Raw genomic sequence first — 10,375 nt, 5'->3', positions numbered from 1 at the left:
AACATGATTGTCAATGTTATTGTTTTGTCACTGCTGTGAGTGATGAGTGTTGTTGTCATATATATATATATATATAAATATAAATATAAATATAAATATATATATTTACACACACACAAACATATCTATACATATCTATACATATACACATATATACATACATATATATCTACATATATACACATACATATACACACACATATATACATACACACATACTGTACATACATACACACACATATATACACACAAATACATATATATATACATACACACACATATATAAACATATATATACATATACATACATATCTACATATATACACACAGCTATTTCAGATAGTGCAATACGCTGTTTGTTAAAACGGATGACACCGGCTCTTACGTGCAAGTCTCAAGTGGATATTATGAACTATCGATTTGTTCAAGTTCTATTTAAATTTTAAATAGAAGGAATTTTTATTTAGTCGACAGAAATATCTTTGGTAGGAATGGTAAAAACAGACAGGAATATTATTCCTGAATAAATTAACTCAAACCTTAAACAACTTATAATATTTTGCTCTCCATAAAAATATATCCTGTCAAAATTATACAAATTCAAATATGAACATGCTGCATAACAAAACCTGGAAATATAAATAAAATGTGTTCCTTTCAGCAATAACAAATCAAATCATTCAGTTGTCTTTGCTCATATGTCATTTTAGAGCTGGACGCCTGGCATCTTTTTTTGGCAACAGGTTCGTTTCTGTTTGGTGTGAGGTTCTGTGTTGTGGAGATTCTCAGGATGGATTGCAGGTGCTCATCAGTGAGGCGACTCCTGTGTGCTGTTTTGTTAGTCTTTATCACTGAGAAGAGCTTCTCACACAGATATGTGCTACCAAACATGCACAAGGTTCGAGCCGCATGTAGACGGACTTTTTTTGTTCTTCAAGTCACCAAAGCGCCGTGCAAACTCAGTGCGCTCAGTTTATCAGCAAAGTGCGTATTTGGGAAGACCGTGGTGACGACTTGGTTTAACATTACTTGGTAATAGGGAAAGTGGGGCAAGTGGTTGTGTCTCCCATAAAAGCAGCCTCAATTGAAATCACTTTGTGATTGTGCACGGGTAAAACGTCCGCTGAAGTGTCAGATTCTTATTTAATTCTGCTTTCTTTATCTTCTGCATTGCATTCAGGTCTTTCAGGTTACCCTGATGTTTTGTTTTATAGTGCCGTCTTAGATTAAAGTCTGTAATTACAGCCACATTAGCTCCACAAATGAGACACACGGGTTAAGTAAAAATATACTCAGCCTCCCATCGGTTTTTAAAGGCTCTATTTTCAGAATCAACTTTTCTCTTCAGCATCGTGTGAGCTAGCTTCGCAATAACTTGCAGCATCTTAAGGTAGATTTGATTAACGCGGTAACTGTTCGGCAAGGCAGCTGAAGCGCTGCATTATGGGATCTGTAGTTTATTGTGTTACCAGCGCTTCATATACCCGGCTTTAATAACAATAATACAGTATATAAAATGATCTCGGGCGGATATAATTACACGCCGGGCGGATGTGGCCCATGCCCTTGAGTTTGACACATATGGACTAAATAGAACTTGAAAAGATATATTTTTCAAATGTGATCAGCGCAATTCAGATAGAGTTGACGCGCACTACAGCCTGCATGCATCAATAAGTCATCCTCCCCTTGCCCTTACTTTTTTACCGTTCATCTAATGAATACACGGAGTATGGCTTTACCAAAACAATCACTGATGGCGAATAAAGTATCCATTATTCGAGTATGTAGATCGGGTTATATATATATATACATATATATATATATATATATATATATATATATATATATACCCGCGTACGTCAGCGAGAAGTAGTGTGTTAAAAAGGTAGAAAAGAAAAGGGAACATTTTAAAAATAACGTAACATGACTGTCAATATACAGTATTTGTTTTGTGAGTGTTACTGAGTGTTGCTGTCATCAAGGATTTGATTATCATTATTTCTTTCAATCAGGGTCGTATTTGTAGGATGTGTTGTGTTCAAGTTACATTCCGTGTTTGTCAATTGTTGTAAAGATAAGAGGTTTCATTCATCGATTCTTTTCTTACTGCATCAATAAACAGCTGGTCTTCCTCTTTATCTGAGATGTGACACACTGCATGCATAGGTTTTTTTTTTTTTTACACTGTCTTAGTTTAGCGGGACATTGACTTTTTCCACCGTGTGCATTGCTTCCGCAGTAGCTGCACTTATGAATATGCTTGTATGTATCAGACGCTTCATATTTTTTTGCTGCCTTCTCAATTGTGCAATTCGGTTTTTGTTCAGCACTCTTTGGAACTGTTGCTTTTTATCTGTGCACTGCGTCAGTTCACGTGAGCCGCTTGGTGTTCTCGCATCGAAGATTCCCAGCTGTGCTGGTGCCATCTCGTGTGATGTCCATGGCTGTATGTAATGTTAGTTAAGACCCGGCACTTAAAAGTTTCTCTCGCAGTTTCGCTGAGTTTGTGCCAAACACCACCCTGACCATCTCATCTTCCTCTGCATAAGCACAGTCCTTCACCCGTGAATATTTAGCGGCAGTGTTTCTATTGGATTGCTGCTGACAGACAGCCTTATATGGGCAGGCACTGCATTACAAACTTTATTTAAACTTTAGGGTTACACCGTGCTTTTTTTCCCGAAGTAGCAGCACTCATGAATATGGTTGTATATGTCAGTCGCTCGCTTCTTATTGTTTCGCTGCCTTCTCAATTATATAATGCATGTTTTGTTCAGCGCTTTTTGAGCTCTTCCTGGTTTTCTACGTACTGCGTTGATAGTCAGTTCACGTGATTACGTGGGAGGCGTGATGATGTCACATGAAACTCTGCCCCCCACGGCCATCCAGCTCAACTCCATTACAGTATATGGTGAAAAATAGCTTCCAGTTATGACCATTACGCGTAGAATTTCGAAATGAAACCTGCCCAACTTTTGTAAGTAAGGTGTAAGGAATGAGCCTGCCAAATTTCTACCTACACAGGAACTTGGAGAATTAGTGATGAGTCAGTGAGGGCTTTGCCTTTTATTAGTATAGATATAGATTATTAGATATATATATATATATAAAAATATAAATAAATACACACATATACATATCCTTTTTAATAAAACCCCTGTGTGCATCCAGTTGTCCGTGTGTGTGTGTCTTCTGGTGAAGCGCGAATGCACGGGGCTGCACCGTGCCTCGCCCATTTGTACAACAGTGAATGGCATAGCCTCGGCCACACATCATACGCAAATAAAGGTAGAACCAGGGCACACAGTGAATGGCGTATCCTCGGCCGCGCATAATAAGCAACACAGTTATTGGTGTAGCCTCGGCCGCGCATGATAAGCAACACAGTGAATGGTGTAGCCTCGGCCGCGAATGATAAGCAAATAAAGGTGGAACCTGGGCACACAGTGAATGGCTGTAATGGAAGGATTTTTCTCTGTAACAAGCAAAGGTGAAATAAAGAGAAGGGAATCAGGAGAGCAGATGGGCGTTGGTCGCTTCAGCACGAAACCCAGCTGCATTACTAATGCTTTGGGAGAAACAGCCGGGAATGTTCTAAAGATACAGCCAAGGCTATGTAAGGAGTTGTTTTTCACTTCGAGAGGCTTTTTTCACATGTAAGCATATTACTGTGTCTTCTGGTATTAGGCACTAGTCTCAAGGCCGAGGAGAAGAAAAAACAACGCCGTGTCCCATGGAAGGGGGGGTGTATGCTGAAACTGATCACTTCTGCATACACTGCTTCCACGTAAGCCACTTTTGGGCAAGGACACCTAATTAGTATATAAGGGAAGGTTCCGCCCTCAGTTTCTTTGGACGTTCAACCGTGGGGAAAGCTGCATACCACCCGGTATCTGATAAAAGGCGCACGGGGTTGATCCTCTGACGAGACTGACATGCGGGCTCCCTCAGTCTACTGGATTAGGATGATGGCTCTGGGTCTTTTGATGTATGTTACTGTATGTATGTTATTGTCTCTTTAAGCATATATATTTATTTCTATAACCTATTCATATGTATTTATATGTTATAATTGAATAAGTAAATTTTATTGAAGTATTGGACCTCTTCTCTCTGATTTTTGCCCACTTATTCTAAAGAACCCCTTGAACCATTTTCCCAAATCAAAACAATGGCATATCCTCTGCCGCGCATAATAAGCAACACAGTTATTGGCGTAGCCTCAGCCGCGCATGATAAGCAAATAAAGGTGGAAACTGTGCACATTAAATCCTTTGCTATGGAGACACCACACATAGTGCCATGCGCATTTGCTGGGGAGAGTGCTGATTGGGTACTCACGGCCGCACACATTAAATCCATTGCCGGAGAGACGCCACAGATAGTGCCCGCGCATTTTTACTAACTAAATATCTACTAATAACATGCCACCCAAAAAGGAGGACACGTCAAGTGGGACAAAAGACCCAGACACTCAAACCCTTTTTAAGCAACATCACCTGGAAGAACGGTCAGCTCAACAAGAAAACATCAACAAAAGAAAGGCTGAAAGACAAAGAAAAATACGAGCACATAGATCGATTGAAGACAAAGAAAATGAGCGTCATAAAAACGCTACAAGAGAAAGACTCAGAAGATATAGATATAGAATAGATCTATAGAAGAACAGAAAAATAATCGTAAAAAAAAAATTATCAACTGAGCAAGATATGCAGAACTATCCTATTGAGTTTCTTAATCCGCTAATTCCAACAGGAATGCCGAGGCATAAACTGAACCTTTAAAAAGGGAGCAATAATTATGCTCCTTAGGAATATAAACACTAAAAGAGTGTTTAGAAACCTCATCATTGCTCAAGTAATAACAGGTTCAGCTGAAGGGGACAGCGTCTTTATTCCCCGTATTGATTTGGCTCCATCCTCTACTAATTTACCCTTTACCTTAGGAAGGAGGCAATTTCTAGTTACATTAGCCTTACATTTGCCATAACAATTAATAAATCTCAGGGGCAAACCATAGAGAAGTTGCCATTTACTTGCCACAAGTCAGTTATATGTGGCATTATCAAGAGTTAGAAGTTTTTCAGATGTTGTTGTCAAGGTTGTAGATGGTCCCGAACAAGGCAAACTGTTGCCAAACTCAAGAGTATTTACAAAGAATCCATCCATCCATTTACTAACCCACTGAATCCAAACACAGGGTCACAGGGGTCTGCTGGACCCAATCCCAGCCAACACAGGGCACAAGGCAGGAACCAATCCTGGGCAGGGTGCCAACCCACCGCAGGACACACACAAACACTCCCACACACCAAGCACACACTAGGGCCAATTTGGAATCGCCAATCCACCTAACCTGCATGTCTTGCATACATATATACATATAAACATACATATATACACACATATATATATCTATATCTACAGACTCAAATCAAATCTACGTTTTAATTCTAAAATAGTAACAATAAGAGCAGCTCACTACTCAAAACGGACGAGCTCGGAATCAAACCTGCAACCTCTTGATTACATGTCAGCAGATCTTACACTGCCCAGCAGTCAGGTCAGCGTCATACCCTAACCCAATTTCTTTTTATACATTTACATTCTTGAATAAAAGTGCACTTGTTTTGTTATATTTGTACTTTTTGTGAAAGTGTTTATTTGATATTTGGACTTCAGTCTTCACACATTATACAGGTACACTTTATGTTTACATTTTGTCAATTATTACTAAAATATGAAAAATGTTTCTCGCTTAGTATAGTGTAAGTATCAAGTTGTTGAAGGTGATGAACAACTGAGGATATTTGCGGTGTTTTAAACACAAGTTTTAATACATACCCATTTAATAGATACTTATTTCAATTAAGTCAGTCTTTAACAGTGCATTCACAGTGTACAGTCGTTTCAATAGTTTTCTTGTTGACTTCTATTCATCTTACCTTTTAAGAAGGCATTCAAATTCAGGTTGTAGTTGTTCAAGTACTATTTTGTCAGGTTTCAGGTCATTGTTTAAGCTTAAACTATTGCTATTAAATTTTAAAAATACCTTTGTGTTGATTCTAAATTAATTTATGCAATTATTTCATAATTGCATGTTTTAATGTTAGATGTGATTAATTCATTATAATTATGCAATTAATTAATTTCTTTACATTGATTCCCAGTCGTAACATATCCACACACACACACACACACACATTATACAGTATATACACATACACACACATTTGTAAATACTCACCAGTTGTCTGAGGTTGACCAGGGTATCAATATTGTTTGGCAGTGTGGAGAGCTTGTTATTGCTAGCATTCAGAACTTTTAGAGGAAGTTGACACAGGAATGGAGGCAAGGAGGACAGTTGATTTCGACTGCAAGCAAAAACAAAATAAGAATCACACAAAAGCAAATCAATTGGTCAGGACCTGCTGAATAAACTCTTTTTTTCTGCCAGGCTAAGAAAGAATCTAGCAGATGTTTTATATGGTTTGTCCTTCACAAATTCCATAACATGGCATTACAACTCTGATAAAATTCCTCAGAAGACCAAAACACTCAGTCAAGAGACAAGACATCACCTTGTACAAGACAGCTGGCCAGTACAAATAGAAGTACCAAGCTTTAATGCTGTAACAGAGCTATAATAAACTATGCTCATTAAAAGAAGGAAAATATTTCACTTTCAAAAATTACACTTTTTCCAACAAACTCTGCAAAACAAATCAAAAAAAAAAAAAAGATTAAGCTGAGAAGACAACTAAACCACTGATCAAACTCCAAAAGAACACAGTAAACAGTGCAAAAATTATTTAAGAATTATCTGTATGGGTTGTAGTTGTTTAAAAGTTAAAATAAGTAAATGATATTAAAAAGATTTATCATCTTTCATTCTTCAGGGATTTTAACCACAGCAGACAAATGGAAACTTTCCAACCTCTACTTGCAGTTATTCAAGATTCAATTAAGCAAGAAGAAATACAACTTTCCACCTCAGATCAGGAAATACCTAGTACATAAGCATGTGTCTGTACACTTTTGAATGAGGTTTACTACTATTTACACAGTCATACTATATATATTTATAAGGCATTTGGGTCTATAATAGTAGTATAATCTATACAAAAAGATTGAACTGGTTGACAAAAAAAAAAGAAAGAAACAACGAAAATGGGAGGAGGATCACAAGCTTATTTGCATTGTGGTGGTGGGCTAGAGACGTTAGGTGCCAAGGTTTTAGTTAATAGTGCCTCAAACAGTCTCACAAAATCTGGCAAACCTTCATGAATTCTTTATCAATATACTATAGTTTATTTACCAAACGTGCAACAGACTTGTATGGCAACTGTTCAAATTCTAAGCATATGTTATGAAGACAAAGACATTTGTAGGACATCACAGTCAGTGTTTACATTATGTTTATTGTATCAAAAAAATCAATAATAAAATATTTAGATATCATTACTAAGCCTCCTCTATTTTCTTTTTCTTATTGCTCTCTTGCTCTACATCTAAGCTGTTCTCCTGCCTATGGAAAAGTCATCCTAAGGCGCTTTTCCACTGCATAGTACGGCACAGCACGGTTCAGTACAGCTCACCTTGGTTCGGCTCAGTTCGGCTCGGTTTGCGTTTCGACTGCAGTTTAGTACCACTTTAGAGTGGGCGGGATTATTCATGTGTCGCTATAGTTGCGCCGCCTCTACTGCCGTGACACCGTGGAACTTTTTACAACAACACGCAGACAACTGACAACACTTTAGCTCGATGACGCTCAAGGGTAAGCAACTAAAAAAAGCACATCACTAGCTAACTTTTATCACTGTTGCAACGCATAAAATGAACTTAACTGCCAGTGTAAAATTAAAATGCTGATATTACAGATCTTCCACATTTTGCAAAAAAGTTGCCGCAACAGACCATCTGTTTGGACATTTAACCGTGCCTCAGAGTGGTGGGATGTGATTGTTCCCGGTTTTACAAACACTCAGTGGCTGGAGAACTTTCGAATATCTGAAGAAACATTCATCCACTTATGCAACAAACTGCGTCCAGCGATGGAGAGACGGGACACAAACTTCCGCGTGTGTGTACCTTTAAAGAAAAGAATAGCCAGTGACGCAGTAATGACGATTTTCTCCGGCCAATCTGTGACCAGCAGAGTTTACACGTCACGTTTTGGTAACGGTTTGGCGCGCTTGGAACCTCGGCTGAGGTGGTACTAAAAAAAGGACCAGGTACCAGGTACTGCTCCCAGTAGAAAACCCCCCCAAAATTGAGCTGAACTGAACAGTGTCGTGCTGTACAATGCAATGGAAAAGCGCCATTAGATTAACACTGGAATTATCAGATAGAAACTTTCTATCGACAAATTGGATGACACAGTATATATACAGTAGGTATAAAGGTAAAGTAACAGATGGAGGCTAGAGACTGGAATTTGAGACATTTTAAGGTATATGGAAAATACAGTATTCTAGGATTCTATATAACAAAAAACACTAGAGACTGCCTGGTTCACTTCAAAAGAATATACTTTCCTGTAAAATTGTGTTTTGCAATGAGCATCAACAAGAGCCACTAGGAAAAGCAGAAAAAAGCAGGAATTCATCTAATGCAGGAATGTTTTTTTAATGGACATTGTATATAGCACATTCAAGACTAAGTAGGTCCTGTGAACTAAAATATTATATAATTATTTATTATTTGACTGATGATTTTTATCCAATGCAACTTGCATCATTTCAGATAGAATTGTTTACATTTCTTTTGTTTTTCAAATTGACACATGGGTAGATGAAGTGACTTGGCTCATGGTCAGAGTATCATTAAGGGCTGGAAATTCATTTTTGAAATTTAAACAGAAACCCCCACCCCATAAATGATAATGCAAAAGGGGATTTCAGAATCCAGGTGGGGTGAACATATGCTGGGTTTTAATGTTGCAATTTGTTCTTTCTGATGTTTACAGTAGTTTGTAAAATAGAAGATAAAGCTGAGTAGACAAAGTCAAGAAACTTATTTCTTGCGTTTTACCTTTAAATAATTCTTGAATTTTGAATGAAGAGATTTCCGTTCATGTTTTGGCCAAAAACACATACTTGCCCAGAAAATATTGCATCAGTATAGTAATGCACAAAAAAATCTAGAGAATGTTAAATACAGTCGATTCCTGTTAATCGGACCACATTGGGACGCGATCATTTTGGTCCTAATAATGGGTGGTCCGTTTTAGGAAAGAAACGGCAGGCATGTTCACCCCCACTGGTTTGCACTTGGTACAAATTTTCCAACTTCCTGACCTTTGATAAAAGCATAAATTCTCCTGGGGAGTCCAGGGATCCACCCGATGTCGCTGACCCGCTTTAAATCCGCTTTCTGCGGGCGATTTGTGGCTTCTTTTTCTTATTCTCTGTCACGTTCTTTGGTCTGATTAAAACGGACCAATTTCTATTGGTCCAAATAAGCGAACAATATTAGGCTTATGTAATATGATCTGTTTAGGTTCTTTAGGATTCGGTCCGAATAAGCGGCTGGTCCGATTAACTGGTGGTCCAATTAACCAGAATCGACTGTATTGTTTATTTGTTGTCCATACCCTACTGTTTTTTTTTTTCTGTGAAGAGTATAATTTCTGCAGCTTTCAGAGAGTTGAGCAGTGAAGATAAGGGTGTAAGTGTGAATGTTATTACTTTAAGGAACTTGAAATATTTAGTTAAAATAAAGTTTTGAAACATTTTTTTTTAGCTTAGGTGGCACAGAAGTGTAGACTGATTAGCACCACAACTTAACTAATCCAGTATACTACATTCAAATCCAGCACCTGATTGTCTGTATGGAGCTTGTATGCTCTCTTTGAACCCTTCTTTCTTTTTTCTCAGTTGGAGTAGGCTTGAACTTCTCTGCATTTTTTAGATTTGGAGTAAGTGGATATGAGAATGCAAGAACAACTATTAGTTTGGAAGTAAACATATCTGTATTATGACCTAGCTGCCCCCCACCCCTCAGGTGCGAGTGAGACAGGACAAACTTTATATATACAGTATAAAAAAAAAACAAAAAAAAAACCACAATCATTTGTATTGAGAAGAATTTATACTGATAGCTTTCTTATCCGAGGGCCTCTTGATATACAACATTTTTGGTTTTGCTATTGGGGCGAGAATTTAGCTGTGATCTCTTTAACAAAAATGTAATACGTTTGCAAGATATCTCTGCCAAGCAGAAGGTAGGTACGCTCCATTGTCAAACCATGAATCCATGAAAGAAGAAAAATGAAAAACATTATTTGTACAAAATCTTAATTTATTTATCCATTCCTAAATAATTAAATGGGCAGGATATTTCGTATCAATGCAATACGCTGTTTGTTAAAA

General features: G+C 37.8%; 1 protein-coding gene across 1 annotated transcript in view; it reads right to left on the bottom strand.

Annotated features, from left to right (window-relative positions):
* LOC120526483 (leucine-rich repeat and calponin homology domain-containing protein 4-like) overlaps positions 1-10,375 on the bottom strand; it is a 156,717-nt gene that overhangs the window by 29,853 nt on the left and 116,489 nt on the right. Inside the window, exon 3 of the mRNA XM_039749648.1 lies at positions 6,250-6,376. Within this exon, the coding sequence (XP_039605582.1) occupies positions 6,250-6,376 (127 nt within the window). The remainder of the gene's footprint in view (positions 1-6,249; positions 6,377-10,375) is intronic.

The sequence above is a fragment of the Polypterus senegalus genome, chromosome 3 (assembly GCF_016835505.1).
Source record: "Polypterus senegalus isolate Bchr_013 chromosome 3, ASM1683550v1, whole genome shotgun sequence".
In the NCBI taxonomy this organism is placed as follows: domain Eukaryota; kingdom Metazoa; phylum Chordata; class Cladistia; order Polypteriformes; family Polypteridae; genus Polypterus; species Polypterus senegalus.
Note: the sequence above shows the minus strand (reverse complement) of the source record. Positions and strands in the feature narration are given on the sequence as shown.